Below are 21,413 nucleotides of genomic sequence, written 5' to 3' on the forward strand. Positions count from 1 at the left end.
GAAACCACACACAACCTGGAGAGGAGATACAGAGACATGAAGCCACACACAACCTGGACAGAGACAGGAAACCACACACAACCTGGACAAAGACAGAGAGACAGAGACAGGAAACCATACACAACATGGACAGAGACAGAGACAGGAAACCACACACACAACCTGAACAGAGACAGAGAGACAGAGACAGGAAACCACACACACAACCTGGACAGAGACAGAGAGACAGAGACAGGAAACCACACACACAACCTGAACAGAGACAGAGAGACAGAGACAGGAAACCACACACAACCTGGACAGAGACAGAGAGACAGAGACAGGAAACCATACACAACCTGGACAGAGACAGAGAGACAGGAAACCACACACAACCTGAACAGAGACACAGAGACAGGAAACCACACACAACCTGGAGAGAGGAGACAGAGACAGGAAACCACACACAACCTGGACAGAGAGAGAGACAGGAAACCACACAACCTGGACAGAGAGACAGAGACAGGAAACCACACACAACCTGGACAGAGACAGAGAGACAGAGACAGGAAACCAAACACAACCTGGACAGAGACAAGAAACCACACACAACCTGGACAGAGACAGAGAGACAGGAAACCACACACAACCTGGACAGAGAGACAGAGACAGGAAACCAAACACAACCTGGACAGAGACAAGAAACCACACACAACCTGGACAGAGACAGGAAACCACACACAACCTGGAGAGAGGCGACACAGAGTCAGGAAACCACATACAACCTGGACAGAGACAGGAAACCAATCACAACCTGGAGAGAGACAGAGACAGGATACCATACACAACCTGGACAGAGACAAGAAACCACACACAACCTGGAGAGAGGAGACACAGAGTCAGGAAACCACACACAACCTGGACAGAGACAGAGAGACAGAGACAGGAAACCATACACAACCTGGACAGAGACAGAGAGACAGGAAACCACACACAACCTGGAGAGAGGAGACAGAGACAGGAAACCACACACAACCTGGACAGAGACAGAGAGACAGGAAACCACACACAACCTGGACAGAGACAGAGAGACAGAGACAGGAAACCACACACAACCTGGACAGAGACAGAGACAGGAAACCACACACAACCTGAACAGAGACAGAGAGACAGAGACAGGAAACCACACACAACCTGGACTGAGACAGAGAGAGGAAACCAAACACAACCTGGAGAGAGGAGACAGACAGGAAACCACACACAACCTGGACAGAGACAGAGAGACAGGAAACCACACACAACCTGGACAGAGACAAAGAGACAGAGACAGGAAAACACACACCACCTGGACAGAGACAGAGAGACAGAGACAGGAAACCAAACACAACCTGGACAGAGACAAGAAACCACACACAACCTGGACAGAGACAGAGAGACAGGAAACCACACACAACCTGGACAGAGAGATAGAGACAGGAAACCAAACACAACCTGGACAGAGACAAGAAACCACACACAACCTGGACAGAGTCAGGAAACCACATACAACCTGGACAGAGACAGGAAACCACACACAACCTGGACAGAGACAGGATACCATACACAACCTGGACAGAGACAAGAAAGCACACACAACCTGGAGAGAGGAGACACAGAGTCAGGAAACCACACACAACCTGGACAGAGACAAGAAACCACACACAACCTGGACAGAGACAGAGAGACAGAGACAGGAAACCACACACAACCTGGACAGAGACAGAGAGAGGAAACCACACACAACCTGGACAGAGAGAAAGACAGAGACAGGAAACCACACACAACCTGGACAGAGACAAGAAACCACACACAACCTGGACAGAGACAGAGAGACAGAGACAGGAAACCACACACAACCTGGAGAGAGGAGACAGAGACAAGAAACCACACAATACCTGGAGAGAGGAGAGACAGACAGGAAACCACACACAACCTGGACAGAGACAGAAACAGGAAACCACACACAACCTGGACAGAGGAGAGACAGAGACAGAGAGACAGAAACAGGAAACCACACACAACCTGGACAGAGACAGAGAGACAGAGACAGGAAACCACACACAACCTGGAGAGAGGAGAGACAGAAACAGGAAACCACACACAACCTGGACAGAGACAGATAGACAGACACAGGAAACCACACACAACCTGGACAGAGACAGAGAGACAGAGTCAGAAGGGAGTTAGGTATGGAGCGAGATAGCTGACAAAAGGTTGAACGTATGTATCGTTAGGATAGTAAGAAAATCCAATACTGGGTGATTTGAAAAGCCATAGTCAATCAATCAATAATATAATAATTATTTTAGCAAAAATTTTTATCTTTAATTTACAATCTGTAGAAGCTATGAGAATAGAAAGGTTCAATTCGTTTTTGAAGCATCACAGCACAGTTGAAAAATATATGGCAAATAGAAATCCAAAATGGATGGTGTTAAGAGATACAGTGCCTTGCGAAAGTATTCGGCCCCCTTGAACTTTGCGACCTTTTGCCACATTTCAGGCTTCAATCATAAAGATATAAAACTGTATTTTTTTGTGAAGAATCAACAACAAGTGGGACACAATCATGAAGTGGAACGACATTTATTGGATATTTCAAACTTTTTTAACTAATCAAAAACTGAAAAATTGGGCGTGCAAAATTATTCAGCCCCTTTACTTTCAGTGCAGCAAACTCTCTCCAGAAGTTCAGTGAGGATCTCTGAATGATCCAATGTTGACCTAAATGACTAATGATGAAAAATACAATCCACCTGTGTGTAATCAAGTCTCCGTATAAATGCACCTGCACTGTGATAGTCTAAGAGAGACATCGAGAGACTGACATTTTTTCCCATTCTTCCTTGCAAAACAGCTCGAGCTCAGTGAGGTTGGATGGAGAGCATTTGTGAACAGCAGTTTTCAGTTCTTTCCACAGATTCTCGATTGGATTCAGGTCTGGACTTTGACTTGGCCATTCTAACACCTGGATATGTTTATTTTTGAACCATTCCATTGTAGATTTTGCTTTATGTTTTGGATCATTGTCTTGTTGGAAGACAAATCTCCGTCCCAGTCTCAGGTCTTTTGCAGACTCCATCAGGTTTTCTTCCAGAATGGTCCTGTATTTGGCTCCATCCATCTTCCCATCAATTTTAACCATCTTCCCTGTCCCTGCTGAAGAAAAGCAGGCCCAAACCATGATGCTGCCACCACCATGTTTGACAGTGGGGATGGTGTGTTCAGCAGTGTTGCTTTTACGCCAAACATAACGTTTTGCATTGTTGCCAAAAAGTTCAATTTTGGTTTCATCTGACCAGAGCACCTTCTTCCACATGTTTGGTGTGTCTCCCAGGTGGCTTGTGGCAAACTTTAAACAACACTTTTTATGGATATCTTTAAGAAATGGCTTTCTTCTTGCCACTCTTCCATAAAGGCCAGAATTGTGCAATATACGACTGATTGTTGTCCTATGGACAGAGTCTCCCACCTCAGCTGTAGATCTCTGCAGTTCATCCAGAGTGATCATGGGCCTCTTGGCTGCATCTCTGATCAGTCTTCTCCTTGTATGAGCTGAAAGTTTAGAGGGACGGCCAGGTCTTGGTAGATTTGCAGTGGTCTGATACTCCTTCCATTTCAATATTATCGCTTGCACAGTGCTCCTTGGGATGTTTAAAGCTTGGGAAATCTTTTTGTATCCAAATCCGGCTTTAAACTTCTTCACAACAGTATCTCGGACCTGCCTGGTGTGTTCCTTGTTCTTCATGATGCTCTCTGCGCTTTTGACGGACCTCTGAGACTATCACAGTGCAGGTGCATTCATACGGAGACTTGATTACACACAGGTGGATTGTATTTATCATCATTAGTCATTTAGGTCAACATTGGATCATTCAGAGATCCTCACTGAACTTCTGGAGAGAGTTTGCTGCACTGAAAGTAAAGGGGCTGAATAATTTTGCACGCCCAATTTTTCAGTTTTTGATTTGTTAAAAAAGTTTGAAATATCCAATAAATGTTGTTCCACTTCATGATTGTGTCCCACTTGTTGTTGATTCTTCACAAAAAAATACAGTTTTATATCTTTATGTTTGAAGCCTGAAATGTGGCAAAAGTTCGCAAAGTTCAAGGGGGCCGAATACTTTCGCAAGGCACTGTAGATGGGAGGGATTGAATGGAGCTGAAGGGTGGGACTAATAACAAGATAACCAATGTAAAACATACGGGGTCTGTGAAATGTATATAGGTTCAGAAATGTTGTGAAATAGCAGAGTTACAAATAGAAATCAAACTGGATGGACATAAGAAATAGAGGAAGGACTAAAAACAAAATATAACTATTGTAAAAGAGATTGTGTCTGTAAAATCCACATAAGATGTATACACTGAAGGTAGAAGCCTACGTGTTATTGTTTATTAGTTTACTCCAATTTGGGGGAAGGGTGGTAGGGTTTGGGGAATAATAAAGGTATATTAAAAAAAAAGTGTGTGTATATAGGTATGTGTGTGTATATAGGTATGTGTATGTACATATGTGTATATATGTGTATATGGTATATCTATGTACAGCGGGGAGAACAAGTATTTGATACACTGCCGATTTTCCTACTTACAAAGCATGTCTGTAATTTTTATCATGGGTACACTTCAACTGTGAGAGACGGAATCTAAAACAAAAATCCAGAAAATCACATTGTATGATTTTTAAGTAATTAATTTGCATTTTATTGCATGACATAAGTATTTGATCACCTACCAACCAATAAGAATTCCAGCTCTCACAGACCTGTTAGTTTTTCTTTAAGAAGCCCTCCTGTTCTCCACTCATTACCTGTATTAACTGCACCTGTTTGAACTCGTTACCTGTATAAAAGACACCTGTCCACACACTCAGACTCCAACCCCTCAACAACTGTTGGTGCAATTATTAGAAAATGGAAGAAGTTCAAGATGACGGTCAATCACCCTCGGTCTGGGGCTCCATGCAAGATCTCACCTCGTTGGGCATCAATGATCATGAGGAAGGTGAGGGATCAGCCCAGAACTACACGGCAGGACCTGGTCAATGACCTGAAGAGAGCTGGGACCACAGTCTCAAAGAAAACCATTAGTAACACACTACGCCGTCATGGATTAAAATCCTGCAGCGCACCCAAGGTCCCCCTGCTCAAGCCAGCACATGTCCAGGCCCGTCTGAAGTTTGCCAATGAGCATCTGGATGATCCAGAGGAGGAATGGGGGAAGGTCATGTGGTCTGAGGAGACAAAAATAGAGCTTTTTGGTCTAAACTCCACTCGCCGTGTTTGGAGGAAGAAGAAGGATGAGTACAACCCCAAGAACACCATCCCAACCGTGAAGCATGGAGGTGGAAACATCATTATTTGGGCATGCTTTTCTGCAAAGGGGACTGGACGACTGCACCGTATTGAGGGGAGGATGGTTGGGGCCATGTATCGTGAGATCTTGGCCACCAACCTCCTTCCCTCAGTAAGAGCATTGAAGATGGGTCATGGCTGGGTCTTCCAGCATGACAATGACCCGAAACACACAGCCAGGGCAACTAAGGAATGGCTCCGTAAGAAGCATCTCAAGGTCCTGGAGTGGCCTAGCCAGTCTCCAGACCTGAACCCAATAGAAAATCTTTGGAGGGAGCTGAAAGTCTGTATTGCCCAGCTACAGTCCCGAAACCTGAAGGATCTGGAGAAGGTCTGTACGGAGGAGTGGGCCAAAATCCCTGCTGCAGTGTGTGCAAACCAGGTCAAGAACTACACGAAACGTATGATCTCTGTAATTGCAAACGAAGGTTTCTGTACCAAATATTAAGTTCTGCTTTTCTGATGTATCAAATACTTATGTCATGCGATAAAATGAAAACTAATTACTTAAAAATCATACAATGTGATTTTCTGGATTTTTGTTTTAGATTCCGTCTCTCACAGTTGAAGTGTACCTATGTTAAAAAAAATACAGACCTCTACATGCTTTGTAAGTAGGAAAACCTGCAAAATTGGCAGTGTGTCAAATACTTGTTCTCCCCACTTTATGCATGTATATACAGTGTATATATGGGTATATATCTGCATGCGTGTATGTAAATGGATATATATATATAATTTACCCCAAAAATATATGGGGGATTGGAAAACTTGAAAACTTTTTTTTTTAGACCCGAACAAATCTGCAATTCTGACATACAATAGTACGTTTCGGCACCACCACCACCCTCCACCAACACCACCAACCTCCACCAACAACACCACCACCAACACCACCACCCTCCACCAACACCACCACCACCCTCCACCAACAACACCACCACCACCAACCTCCACCAACAACACCACCACCCTCCACCAACAACACCACCACACTCCACCAACACCCTCCACCACCAACACCACCCTCCAGCAACACCACCACCACCCTCCTCCACCCTCCACCAACAACACCACCACCCTCTACCCTCCAACAACACCACCACCCTCCACCCTCCAACAACACCACCACCCTCCACCACCAACACCCTCCACCACCAACACCCTCCACCACCAACACCACCCTCCACCAACAACACCACCACCCTCCACCAACAACACCACCACCAACACCACCACCACCCTCCACCCTCCAACAACACCGCCACCCTCCACCCTCCAACAACACCGCCACCCTCCACCCTCCAACAACACCACCACCCTCTACCCTCCAACAACACCACCACCCTCCACCCTCCAACAACACCACCACCCTCCACCCTCTAACACCACCACCCTCCACCAACAACACCACCACCACCACCCTCCACCACCACCAACACCCTCCACCACCAACACCCTCCACCACCAACACCCTCCACCACCAACACCCTCCACCACCACCCTCCAGCAACACCACCACCACCCTCCAACAACACCACCACCCTCCACCCTCTAACACCACCACCCTCCACCAACAACACCACCACCACCACCCTCCACCACCACCAACACCCTCCACCACCACCAACACCCTCCACCACCAACACCCTCCACCACCAACACCCTCCACCACCACCCTCCAGCAACACCACCACCACCCTCCAACAACACCACCACCCTCCACCAACAACACCACCACCCTCCAACAACACCGCCCTCCACCACCCTCCACCACCTCCACCACCCTCCACCACCCTCAACACCACCACCACCCTCCACCACCCTCCACCACCAACACCACCCTCCACCAACAACACCACCCTCCACCACCACCCAACAACCAACAACACCACCCTCCAACAACACCTCCACACTCCAACAACACCGCCACCGCCACCCTCCAACAACACCGCCACCCTACAACAACACCGCCACCCTACAACAACACCTCCACCGCCACCCTCCAACAACACCTCCACCGCCACCCTCCAACAACACCTCCACCGCCACCCTCCAACACCACCTCCACCGCCACCCTCCAACACCACCTCCACCGCCACCCTCCAACACCACCACCGCCACCCTCCAACAACAACACCGCCACCCTCCTCCAACAACAACACCGCCACCCTCCAACAACAACACCACCGCCACCCTCCAACAACAACACCACCGCCGCCACCCTCCAACAACAACACCACCGCCGCCACCCTCCAACAACACCGCCGCCACCCTCCTCCAACAACACCGCCGCCACCCTCCTCCAACAACACCGCCGCCACCCTCCTCCAACAACACCGCCGCCACCCTCCTCCAACAACACCGCCGCCACCCTCCTCCAACAACACCGCCGCCACCCTCCTCCAACAACACCGCCGCCGCCACCCTCCAACAACAACACCGCCGCCACCCTCCTCCAACACCACCCTCCTCCAACACCACCCTCCTCCAACACCACCACCCTCCACCTCCACCCTCCTCCAACACCACCGCCACCCTCCTCCTCCAACACCACCGCCGCCCTCCTCCAACACCGCCGCCGCCCTCCTCCTCCAACACCACCGCCGCCCTCCTCCTCCAACACCACCGCCGCCCTCCTCCAACACCACCGCCGCCCTCCTCCAACACCACCGCCGCCCTCCTCCTCCAACACCACCGCCGCCCTCCTCCAACACCACCGCCGCCACCCTCCAACGCCACCCTCCTCCAACACCACCGCCACCCTCCTCCAACGCCACCGCCACCCTCCTCCAACACCACCGCCACCATCCTCCAACACCACCCTCCAACAACTCCAACACCACCACCCTCCAACAACACCACCACCCTCCACCCTCCTCCACCTCCACCACCCTCCTCCACCTCTACCCTCCTCCACCGCCACCCTCCAACAACACCACCGCCACCCTCCAACACCACCCTCCTCCACCGCCACCCTCCAACAACACCGCCGCCCTCCTCCAACACCACCGCCGCCCTCCTCCAACACCACCGCCGCCCTCCTCCTCCAACACCACCGCCGCCCTCCTCCTCCAACACCACCGCCGCCCTCCTCCTCCAACACCACCGCCGCCCTCCTCCTCCAACACCACCGCCGCCCTCCTCCAACACCACCGCCACCCTCCTCCAACGCCACCGCCACCCTCCTCCAACGCCACCCTCCTCCAACGCCACCGCCACCCTCCTCCAACACCACCGCCACCATCCTCCAACACCACCCTCCAACAACTCCAACACCACCACCCTCCAACAACACCACCACCCTCCACCCTCCTCCACCTCTACCCTCCTCCACCGCCACCCTCCAACAACCCCACCGCCACCCTCCTCCACCCTCCAACAACACCACCGCCACCCTCCAACACCACCCTCCTCCACCGCCACCCTCCAACAACACCGCCACCGCCACCCTCCTCCAACACCACCGCCACCCAACAACACCGCCACCCAACAACACCACCGCCACCCTCCAACACCACCCTCCAACACCACCGCCATCCTCCAACACCACCGCCACCCTCCAACACCACCCTCCAACACCACCGCCACCCTCCAACACCACCGCCACCCTCCAACACCACCGCCACCCTCCAACACCACCGGAGGGTGGTGATAGACATCAAGAAAGCCAGTCGGTTGAATATTGACAAGTTTTCCAACACTTTTGATAAACAGGGCAAAATAGAAATTGGCCTATAATAGTTTGGATCAGCTTGATCGCCCCCTTTAAATAAAGGACAAACTGCCTTCCAAGCAATGGGAAACTCCCCAGAAAGGAGAGACGGGTTAAAAAGGTTGGAGATCGACTCAGTGATTATAGGGGCAGTAACCTTAAAGAAGAAAGCGGGTCAAGTTTCAGGAGCTCCTTTAGCACCTCGGACTCAGTGAACGCCTACAGGGAGAAACTTTGAAACGGGGCAGAGGAAAAAGAGGAATGAGCATCAGGGGTAGTCGCATTAGAAGGGGTGAGAGATGAGGAAATGTTGGACGGTTAAGAAGGCATGGCTGAACCAAATAGGAATCCTGAACGACAGAGACAGAGCCAGAGCGAGAGCGACAGACAGCGACAGAGAGATAGAGCCAGAGCAAGAGAGCGACAGAGAGCCAGAGCAAGAGAGAGAGAGAGACAGAGACAGAGCCAGAGCCAGAGCCAGAGCAAGAGCAAGAGAGCCAGAGAGCCAGAGCAAGAGCAAGAGAGCGAGAGAGACAGAGCGACAGAGCGACAGAGAGCGAGTCCTCACCGTGAGCTCATCCTGCAGACAGACTGGTAGGAGGAGAGAGGCATGTAGACCACAGCAGAGTTGTAGCACAACATGAGGAAACACAGCACTTCAAACCTGAAACAAAAACACAGGAACACTGTCAGACATCTGCCACCACTGGTCTCTGGGGGGTTAGGGGTCAGGAGTACCTGTTCAGGGCAGCGTAGGGATCAGGAGTACCTGTTCTGGGCAGTGTAGGTCTCTGGGGGGTTAGGGGTCAGGAGTACCTGTTCTGGGCAGTGTAGGTCTCTGGGGGGTTAGGGATCAGGAGTACCTGTTCTGGGCAGTGTAGGTCTCTGGGAGGTAGGGGTCAGGAGTACCTGTTCTGGGCAGTGTAGGTCTCTGGGGGGTTAGGGGTCAGGAGTACCTGTTCTGGGCAGTGTAGGGATCAGGAGTACCTGTTCTGGGCAGTGTAGGTCTCTGGGGGGGGTTAAGGGTCAGGAGTACCTGTTCTGGGCAGTGTAGGTCTCTGGGGGGTTAGGGGTCAGGAGTACCTGTTCTGGGCAGTGTAGGGATCAGGAGTACCTGTTCTGGGCAGTGTAGGTCTCTGGGGGGTTAGGGGTCAGGAGTACCTGTTCTGGGCAGTGTAGGTCTCTGGGGGTTAGGGGTCAGGAGTACCTGTTCTGGGCAGTGAAAGTTTCTCTCTGAGGGTGCAGCCCGCTGTAGACGACCCTGATGAGGTCATGATGACTCAGAGCTCCCTCGGTCAGACCCATGGAGCCCAGACTGGAGGGCTGGAAAGGAAGCCACACACATCAACAACTAACTAACCATTTAGCAGAGGAGACCATTACATTCTGACACACAGCAGTATTTAACTGATGAATATATGAGACCATTACAGTATTTAACTGATGAATACATGAGACCATTACAGTATTTAACTGATGAATACATGAGACCATTACAGTATTTAACTGATGAATACATGAGACCATTACAGTATTTAACTGATGAAAACATGAGACCATTACATTCTGACACACAGCATTATTTACCTGATGAATATATGAGACCATTACATTCTGACACACAGCAGTATTTAACTGATGAAAACATGAGACCATTACAGTATTTACCTGATGAATACATGAGACCATTACAGTATTTAACTGATGAAAACATGAGACCATTACATTCTGACACACAGCATTATTTAACTGATGAAAACATGAGACCATTACAGTATTTACCTGATGAATACATGAGACCATTACAGTATTTAACTGATGAAAACATGAGACCATTACATTCTGACACACAGCATTATTTAACTGATGAAAACATGAGACCATTACAGTATTTAACTGATGGATACATGAGACCATTGCAGTCTGACACACAGCAGTATTTAACTGATGAATACATGAGACCATTGCAGTCTGACACACAGCAGTATTTAACTGATGGATACATGAGACCATTGCAGTCTGACACACAGCAGTATTTAACTGATGGATACATGAGACCATTGCAGTCTGACACAGTCTGCCCATAATGTTTATTTTAATGCAACAACTAAAAAAACTTCCTAGGCCAATGACAAGCATACCTATAACAAGATGTAGCCACTGCAGAAATTAAATTGGAAGTATATATGGAGACTGTTTAATGCCCAAAATTATGGGGTTAAATCCACTCTTCTGGGAAGGCTTTACAGTAGATGTTGGAACATTGTTGCAGGGACTTCCATTCTGCCACAAGAGCATTAGTGAGGTCGGCACTGATGTTGGGCGATTAGGCCTGGCTCACAGTCGGCGTTACAATTCATCCCAAAGGTGTTCGATGCGGTAGAGGTCAACCGGGTTCTGTGCGGCCAATCAAGTTCTTCCACACCGATCTCGACAAACAATTTCTGTATGGACCTCGCTTTGTGCGCAGGAATTGTCATGCTGAAACAGGAAAGAGACTTCCCAAAACTGTTGCTACAAATTTGGAAGCACATAATCTTCTAGAATGTCATTCATTGTATGCTGTAGCATTAAGATTTCCCTCCACTGGAACTAAGAGGCCTAGCCAGAAACATGAAAAAATGCCCCAGACCATTTTTACTATTCCACCAAACTTTACAGTCGGTACTATGCATTGGGGCAGGTAGTGTTGTCCTGGCATCCGACAAACCCAGATTCGTCCGTCGCACTGCCAGATAGTGAAGTGTGATTCATGACTCCAGAGAACACGTTTCCACTGCTCTAGAGTCCAATGGCAGTGAGCTATACACCACTCCATCCGATGCTTGGCATTGCGCATGGTGATCTTAGGCTTGCTTCAAGGAGAGGGACTCTAACCTGGAAGCTTAAAAGAAATCCCGCTATGCCCTCCGACGAACCATCAAACAGGCAAAGCTTCAACACAGGACTAAGATCAAATTGGACTACACCGTCTCCGCTCGTCGGTTGTGGCAGGGCAAACTATTACAGACCACAAAGGGAAGCACAGCCGAGAGCTGCCCAGTGACACGAGTCTACCAGACAAGCTAAATAACTTCTATGCTTGCATCGAGGCAAATAACACTGAAACATTCATGAGAGCATCAGCTGTTCCGGACGACTGTGTGATCACGCTCTCCGTAGCCGATGTGAGTAAGACCTTTAAACAGGTCAGCATTCACAGATTACCAGGACATGTACTCCGAGCATGCACTGACCAACTGGAAAGTGTCTTCACTGACATTTTCAACCTCTCCATGTCCGAGTCTGTAATACCAACATTTTCAAGCAGACCACCATAGTCCATGTGACCAAATACACTAAGGTAACCTGCCTAAATGACAATCGACCCGTAGCACTCACGTCTGTAGCCATGAAATGCTTTGAAAGGCTGGTCATGGCTCACATCAACACCATTATCCCAGAAACCCTAGACCCACTCCAATTTCCATACCATCCAAACAGATCCACAGATGATGCAATCTCTTCTGCACTCCACATGGCCCTTTCCCACCTGGACAAAAGGAACACCTATGTGAGAATGCTATTCATTGACAACAGCTCAGCGTTCAACACCATAGTGCCCACAAAGCTCATCACTAAGCTAAGGATCCTGGGACTAAACACCTCTCTCTGCAAATGGATCCTGGACTTCCTGATGGGCCGCACCCAGGTGGTAAGGGAAGGTAACACATCCGCGACACTGAGCCTCAACACCGGGGCCCCTCTGGGGTGTGTGCTCAGTACACACCTGTACTCCCTGTTCACTCATGACTGCATGGCCAGGCACGACTCCTACACAATCATTAAGTTTGCTGATGACACAACACTGGTAGGCCTGATCACCAACAACGAAGAAACAACCTATAGGGAGGTGGTCAGAGACCTGGCCGAGTGGTGCCAGGATAACAACCTCTCCCTCAACGTGATCAAGACAAAGGAGAGGATTGTGGACTACAGGAAAAGGAGGACGGAGCACGCCCCCATTCTCATCTACGGGGCTGTAATGGAGCAGGTTGAGAGCTTCAAGTTCCTTGGCATCCACATCACCAACAAACTAACATGGTCCAAGCACACCAAGACAGTCATGAAGAGGGCACGACAAAACCTATTCCCCCTCACGAGACTGAAAAAATTTGGCATGGGTCCCCAGATCCTCAAAAGGTTTTACAGCTGCACCATCGAGAGCAGCTCAGCCTCCAACCGCAAGGTACTACAGAAGGTAGTGCATACGGCCCAGTACATCACCGGGGCCAAGTTTCCTGCCATCCAGGACCTCTATATGAGGCGGTGTCAGAGAAAGGCCTAAAAATTGTCAAAGACTCCAGCCACGCTAGTCATAGACTGTTCTCTCTGCTACCGCACGGCGAGTGGTACCGGAGCACCAAGTCTATGTCCAAGAGGCTTCTAAACAACTTCTACCCCCAAGCCATAAGCCTCAGCCAATCGAATTGCATTGAACATGCACATGCACCTGTAGAACGGTCGTTAAGACACTAACAGCTTACAGACGGTAGGCAATTAAGGTCACAGTTATGAAAACTTAGGACACTAAAGAGGCCTTTCTACTGACTCTGAAAAACACCAAAAGAAAGATGCCCAGGGTCCCTGTTCATCTACGTGAACGTGCCTTAGGCATGCTGCAAGGAATCATGAGGACTGCAGATGTGGCCAGAGCAATAAATTACAATGTCCGTACTGTGAGACTAAGACAGCACTACAGGGAGACAGGACGGACAGCTGATCGTCCTCGCAGTGGCAGACCACGTGTAACACCTGCACAGGATCGGGACATCCGAACATCACACCTGTGTGACAGGTACAGGATGGCAACAACAACTGCCTGAGTTACACCAGGAATGCGCAATCCCTCCATCAGTGCTCAGACTGTCCGCAAGAGGCTGAGAGAGGCTGGAGTGAGGGCATGTAGGCCTGTTGTAAGGCAGGTCATCACCGACAACAACGTTGCCCATGGGCACAAACCCACTGTCACTGGACCAGACAGGACTGGCAAAAAGTGCTCTTCACTGATGAGTCGCAGTTTTGTCTCATCAGGGGTGATGGTCGGATTCACGTTTATCGTCAAAGGAATGAGCATTACACTGAGGCCTGTACTCTGGAGCGGGATCGATTTGGAGGTGGAGGGTCCGTCATGGTCTGAGGTGGTGTGTCACAGCATCATCGGACTGAGCTTGTTGTCATTGCAGGCAATCTCAACGCTGTGTGTTACAGGGAAGAAATCCTCCTCCCTCATGTGGTACCCTTCCAGCAGGCTCATCCTGACATGACCCTCCAGCATGACAATGCAACCAGCCGTACTGCTCGTTCTGTGCGTGATTTCCTGCAAGACAGAAATGTCAGTGTTCTGCCATGGCCAGCCAAGAGCCCGGATCTCAATCCCATTGAGCACGTCTGGGACCGGTTGGATTGGAGGGTGAGGGCTAGGGTCATTCACCCCAGAAATGTCCGGGAACTTGCAGTTGCCTTGGTGGAAGAGTGGGGTAACATCTCACAGCAAGAACTGGCAAATCTACTGCAGTCCATGAGGAGGAGATGTACTGCAGTACTTAATGCAGCTGGTGGCCACACCAGATACTGACTGTTACTTTTGGTTCATTTTGACCCCCCTTTGTTCAGGGACACATTATTCCATTTCTGTTAGTCACATGTCTGTGGAACTTATTCAGTTTATGTCTCAGTTGTTGAATCTTGTTATGTTCATACAAATATTTACACATGTTAAGTTTGCTGAAAATAAACACAGTTGACAGTGAGGATGTTTCTTTTTTTGCTGAGTTTAGCTAGCGCTTCATGTTTGAAACAAGACATTTTCATTCATCATTTCTTACCCTCTGAGTGGGTGCCATGTTTATTGTACTTGTACAATGTATCGTTTCCTTTGTTCATATTTCCTGGGTTATGTCAGAGTTCCGTGTGTCTGTCAGTCTGCTTGTGTACCATGAGAGAATGCCTCAACGCACATAGAAATAGGCCCCATATGAGACTACACGCCACAGCACTGCAGTAAGGATACGCAGACTTTAAATAGGAACATTGGCCTGGGCTGAACTGGCACACTGTATTGTAGAATAGAGCTCTCCTCTGAGGTGATGCAGAGCCAGAGACACTCAGTCATTGTGGCAGTGAGCAAAAACCTCCTTTCAGTGAACTGGTTGCTGGTATCAGGGGGAGAAAGCAGAGAGGGAATTCATTCTGGATGAGACTAGTAGTGTATGGAGGATATGCTAGACCAGCATGCTGTGGGGTAAGACTGATGTCACGTAGAGCGCTGCCTACTGTTGAATGGGGGGGGGGGGGGGGGGGGGGCGCTTAGGGGTTGGCAGGGGGAGCAGGCTTTTATTAAGGAACTCAGTCCGGCTTTAGACTCTAAAGTTGGAATAGCAGAATTCACAAAGTGACATTTCTAAATTGGGTAGTACATCATCAGTTCCTCTTGTCATGTCAGTCACTGCAGACCTTAGAGAGATATTTATAACTAGTCAGAAATGTCCTGATTAACTAGCCCATGTCAGCTAACGTTTAGCCCATAGAGTTATCAATCAAATATCACACAAATACACATTAGACATGGTACAATGTGTATAATTGCAAGAAAATAAGCTTTAAACATGCTAAATGTTTTCTCAGCCAACCAGAGTGGTGTGAACAGTTTGTGCCATAGAAACAGACTGGGTGCTGACTCAGACTGACTCTGCTGGGTGCCAGCAGAGGAACTAATGTTCCCCAACGCTGGAAAGGGATCCTGAGTAAAAAGGGTTTCATTTATTTTTTGTTACTTTTTACCCCCAATTTCATGGCATCCAATTGGTAGTTACAGTCTTGTCCCATCGCTGCAACTCCCGTATGGACTCGGGAGAGGCGAAGGTCGAGAGCCATGCATCCTTCGAAATACGACCCTGCCAAGCCGCACTGCTTCTTAACCCGGAAGCCAGCCGCACCATGTGTCGAGGAAATACCGTACAGCTGGTGACCGTGTCAGCGCACAAGGATTCGTTAAAGCCGGCCAAACCCTTATCTAACCCGGATGACGCTGGGCAAATTGTGCACTGCCACAGCGCCCTACTGTTGACCAGGGCCCACAGCGCCCTACTGTTGACCAGGGCCCACAGCGCCCTACTGTTGACCAGGGCCCACAGCGCTCTACAGAGGGACCAGGGCCCACAGCGCTCTACAGAGGGAACAGGGCCCACAGCGCTCTACAGAGGGAACAGGGCCCACAGCGCTCTACAGAGGGAACAGGGCCCACAGCGCTCTACAGAGGGAACAGGGTAGTGCTCTACAGAGGGAACAGGGTAGTGCTCTACAGAGGGAACAGGGTAGTGCTCTACAGAGGGAACAGGGTAGTGCTCTACAGAGGGAACAGGGTAGTGCTCTACAGAGGGAACATGGTAGTGCTCTACTGTTGACCAGGGTAGTGCTCTAGAGGGAACATGGTAGTGCTCTACTGTTGACCAGGGTAGTGCTCTACAGAGGGAACAGGGTAGTGCTCTACAGAGGGAACAGGGTAGTGCTCTACAGAGGGAACAGGGTAGTGCTCTACAGAGGGAACAGGGTAGTGCTCTACAGAGGGAACAGGGTAGTGCTCTACAGAGGGAACAGGGTAGTGCTCTACAGAGGGAACAGGGTAGTGCTCTACAGAGGGAACAGGGTGCCATTAGACTCAGTGGTTAATGTAATACACCAGACCATAAACACTTCCATTTGGCCTGGTAGAAAGCATCGCTCTCTCCATTCAATAGTAGCTAACAGATTGGTGTGTTCCTGTAAACACCTCCTGGCTAATCAAATCAAATGTATTTATACAGCCCTTCTTACATCAGCTGATATCTCAAAGTGCTGTACAGAAACCCAGCCTAAAACCCCAAACAGCAAGCAATGCAGGTGTAGAAGTACGGTGGCTAGGAAAATGAGCAGAGTTCATTGATTCTCTAAAGGGTTGACCGACCGCAGAGCAGAGCAGAAAGATAAACCACCGTTACTCCTAGAGGTGAACAATGAGAGCTAGATAAACCACCGTTACCCCTAGAGGTGAACAATGAGAGCTAGATAAACCACCGTTACCCCTAGAGGTGAACAATGAGAGCTAGATAAACCACTGTTACTCCTAGAGGTGAACAATGAGCTAGATAAACCACCGTTACCCCTAGAGATGAACAATGAGCTAGATAAACCACCGTTACCCCTAGAGATGAACAATGAGCTAGATAAACCACCGTTACCCCTAGAGATGAACAATGAGCTAGATAAACCACCGGTACCCCTAGAGATGAACAATGAGCTAGATAAACCACCGGTACCCCTAGAGGTGAACAATGAGAGCTAGATAAACCACTGTTACCCCTAGAGGTGAACAATGAGCTAGATAAACCACCGTTACCCCTAGAGATGAACAATGAGCTAGATAAACCACCGGTACCCCTAGAGGTGAACAATGAGCTAGATAAACCACTGGTACCCCTAGAGGTGAACAATGAGAATAACATCACAGAGCCTCCATTCTTCACCCTCCAGACGGTCAGATAATAAGCCTGTCTTACAGCCAGGAGAGATGGGTGAAGGCGATTAATGTCTCAAATGACCCAATATTCCCTATATAGTGTACTGGAATACAGTACTCTGTGGGATGTGCCCACAGAGGATGGACAGAGGGCAACAAAACACACATAGAAAAGCCGTTTAATTTTCATCGGTGCAGTGAAATGTGTTGTTTTCCAGAGGCAGGCTTAGTAGTACAGTGTCACTGGAGCATATCAGCACATTTCCCAAAGGCACAGACAGATTTTTCCCCTTGTCGGCTCGGGCATTCGAACCAGCGACCTTTCGGTTACTGGCCCAACACTAAACGCTAGGCTACCAGTCTTACCTCGTGATACACAGAGGGCTTGGACAGGGAGGGGATGGTGAACGACAGGAGCTTGCTGTTCCCATCTTTGTCCACAATCTCCTGAAAAACCAGAGCGAGAAAGTAAAGTTGGAGAGCTTTTTGGCCGGGTTGGTTAGTTTGAACAGTCTGTGTGTGCGTGCGTGCGTGCGTGCGTGTGTGTGTGTGTGCGTGTGTGTGCGTGTGTGTGCGTGTGTGCGTAAATAAACGGGTTACCTGAGAACGTCAGGAAAACGATGAGCACGCTTCAACGGGGCCAAAGGCCGTGTGTTGTGATTCTGGACGGCCAGACCTTTATTTAACTAGGCAACTCAGTTAAGAACAAATTCTTATTTTCAATGACGGACTAGGAACAGTGGGTTAACTGCCTGTTCAGGGGCAGAACGACAGATTTGTACCTTGTCAGCTCGGGGATTTGAACTTGCAACCTTCTGGTTACTAGTCCAACGCTCTTACCACTAGGACTCCCCTGCAGAGGTCAACGAAACAAGCTCTTCAATGCAGAGGTCAACGAAACAAGCTCTTCAATGCAGAGGTCAATGAAAAAAGCTTCTTTGGCTGGGTTGGTTGATTTTAACAGTCTGGTGGACAGTGTTTGTGTGTGCTTTGAGAGTAAGCTTAGTGACCTCTGCTCTGTGTCGTAATGGACTGCATGCCCTTAGTTTCTCCTATCCTCTGTCCATCCTCTGGGAGAGTTACTCACTGGGTCTGTCTGTACCCCAACACTAATCCTTCATGAGATCAGCACTGCTAATGCCAACCATGCCATTCACTAATGTGCTAACCATGCTATTGCTAACCATGCTATTGCCAACCATGCTATTTGCTTATCATGAAAATTTCTTATGAAAATTGATTATCGTGCTAACCACACCCTTCACAGCTGTGGTAATGCTAACCCTGCTACCATGCTAACCATGTCCTTGAATGCTATGCTAATTGCTTACCACGCCCTTCACTGCCTGACTGCCTGCCCAGTGCCAGGTTCTCTCTGTATATCCAATGTCTGTCTGCAGAGAGCCGTGCTGTGTAACTGATGAGAGTAGTCTACAGCCATGGTAGATGAGAGAAGACAGAGGATCGTAAATTATGCATCACACACACATAGACGGAGAACTCTACAACGATATCTGCAGCAGTTACTAGATACCCAGGGATCTGTCCTTTCCACAGAGCTTTAGTAGCCTCTTCCAGTAACGACAGCAGACCTTCATCTGACCTTCAGCACCAGCTGTCCAAGCCTCTTCCATAGAGACTAAAGCCCTATCCCACCCCTAACGTCCAGCCTCTTCCATAGAGACTAAAGCCCTATCCCACCCCTAACGTCCAGCCTCTTCCATAGAGACTAAAGCCCTATCCCACCCCTAACATCCAGCCTCTTCCATAGAGACTAAAGCCCTATCCCACCCCTAACATCAGGCCTATTCCATAGAGACTAAAGCCCTATCCCACCCCAAACATCCAGCCTCTTCCATAGAGACTAAAGCCCTATCCCACCCTAACATCCAGCCTCTTCCATAGAGACTAAAGCCCTATCCCACCCCTAACATCCAGCCTATTCCATAGAGACTAAAGCCCTATCCCACCCCTAACATCCAGCCTCTTCCATAGAGACTAAAGCCCTATCCCACCCCAAACATCCAGCCACATCTAGAGATTAAATCCCTGTTCCACCCCTAACATACTTCCTAACCCAGAGACTAAAGCCCTATCCCACCCCTAACATATTCCCTCACCCCAGAGACTAAATTCCCTATCCCTAACATCCAGCCTCTTCCATAGAGACTAAATCCCTATCCCACCCCTAACATCCAGCCTATTCCATAGAGACTAAAGCCCTATCCCACCACTAACACCCAGCCTATTCCAAAGAGACTAAAGCCCTATCCCACCCCTAACATCCAGCCTATTCCAAAGAGACTAAAGCCCTATCCCACCCCTAACATCCAGCCTATTCCATAGAGACTAAAGCCCTATCCCACCCCTAACATCCAGCCTCTTCCATAGAGACTAAAGCCCTATCCCACCCCAAACATCCAGCCACATCCAGAGATTAAATCCCTGTTCCACCCCTAACATACTTCCTAACCCAGAGACTAAAGCCCTATCCCACCCCAACATCCAGCCTCATCCAGAGACTAAAGCCCTATTCCACCCCTAACATCCAGCCTCTTCCATAGAGACTAAAGCCCTATCCCACCCTAACATCCAGCCTCATCCAGAGACTAAAGCCCTATTCCACCCCTAACATCCAGCCTCTTCCATAGAGACTAAAGCCCTATCCCACCCTAACATCCAGCCTATTCCATAGAGACTAAAACACTATCCCACCCCTAACATCCAGCCTCTTCCAAAGAGACTAAAGCCCTATCCCCCCCCCCTAAAATCCAGCCTATTCCATAGAGACGAAAGCCCTATCCCACCCCTAACATACTGCATCCCCCATAGAGACTAAATCCCAATACCACGCCTAACATCCAGCCTCTTCCATAGAGACGAAAGCCCTATCCCACCCCTAACATCCAGGCTCTTCCATAGAGACTAAAGCCCCACTGCTAACATCCAGCCACTTCCATAGAGACTAAAGCCCTATCCCACCCCTAACATCCAGCCTATTCCAAAGAGACTAAAGCCCTATCCCACCACTAACATCCAGCCTCTTCCATAGAGACTAAAGCCCTATCCCACCCCTAACATCCAGCCTCTTCCAAAGAGACTAAATCCCAATACCACGCCTAACATCCAGCCTCTTCCATCGAGATTAAAGCCCTATCCAACGCCTAACATCCAGCCTCTTCCATAGAGACTAAACCCTATCCAACCCCTAACATCCAGCCTCTTCCATAGAGACTAAACCCTATCCAACCCCTAACATCCAGCCTCTTCCATAGAGACTAAAGCCCTATCCCACCCCTAACATCCAGCCTATTCCATAGAGACTAAAGCCCTATCCCACCCTTAACATCCAGCCCATTCCATAGAGACTAAAGCCCTATCTCCTAACCCCTCACAGTCTGTACATATGCCTAGCATGAGGGGTAGGGTTATAACTAGGTTAGTTCTGTAGGTTTAGGTAGGTAGTAGTAGTTACCAGGTTGTATATGCCCAGCAGCAAGGCCTCTATGCAGCCGTTGCTCTGGCGGTCCCTGCTGGCGGTGATGCGGAGGTACACCCAGACCAGCTCTGGAAGGAACTGCAGTGTGAAGCGTCTCAGGCGGTCCTCAGAGCTCCGGTACATCTCAAACAGCTGGTGACAGACAGGCTCAAGGAGCTACAGGGACAGAGTAACATAATACTAACATTAGGCTCCAGGGTAACATAACACAACCATTAGACTACAGGGTAATATAATACAACCATTAGACTACAGGGTAATATAATACAACCATTAGACTACAGGGTA

At 49.2% G+C, this 21,413-nt stretch overlaps 1 protein-coding gene across 1 annotated transcript in view; it reads right to left on the reverse strand.

The window, feature by feature from the left end:
* LOC110520668 (protein FAM126B-like) overlaps window positions 1-21,413 on the reverse strand; it is a 150,267-nt gene that overhangs the window by 53,256 nt on the left and 75,598 nt on the right. Inside the window, exons 5-8 of the mRNA XM_036975376.1 lie at window positions 21,102-21,281; window positions 17,993-18,073; window positions 10,298-10,413; window positions 9,659-9,754 (exon numbers count right to left, since the gene is read on the reverse strand). Of these exons, the coding sequence (XP_036831271.1) occupies window positions 9,659-9,754; window positions 10,298-10,413; window positions 17,993-18,073; window positions 21,102-21,281 (473 nt within the window). The remainder of the gene's footprint in view (window positions 1-9,658; window positions 9,755-10,297; window positions 10,414-17,992; window positions 18,074-21,101; window positions 21,282-21,413) is intronic.

This window comes from Oncorhynchus mykiss, chromosome 3, assembly GCF_013265735.2.
Source record: "Oncorhynchus mykiss isolate Arlee chromosome 3, USDA_OmykA_1.1, whole genome shotgun sequence".
NCBI classification, from domain to species: Eukaryota; Metazoa; Chordata; class Actinopteri; order Salmoniformes; family Salmonidae; genus Oncorhynchus; species Oncorhynchus mykiss.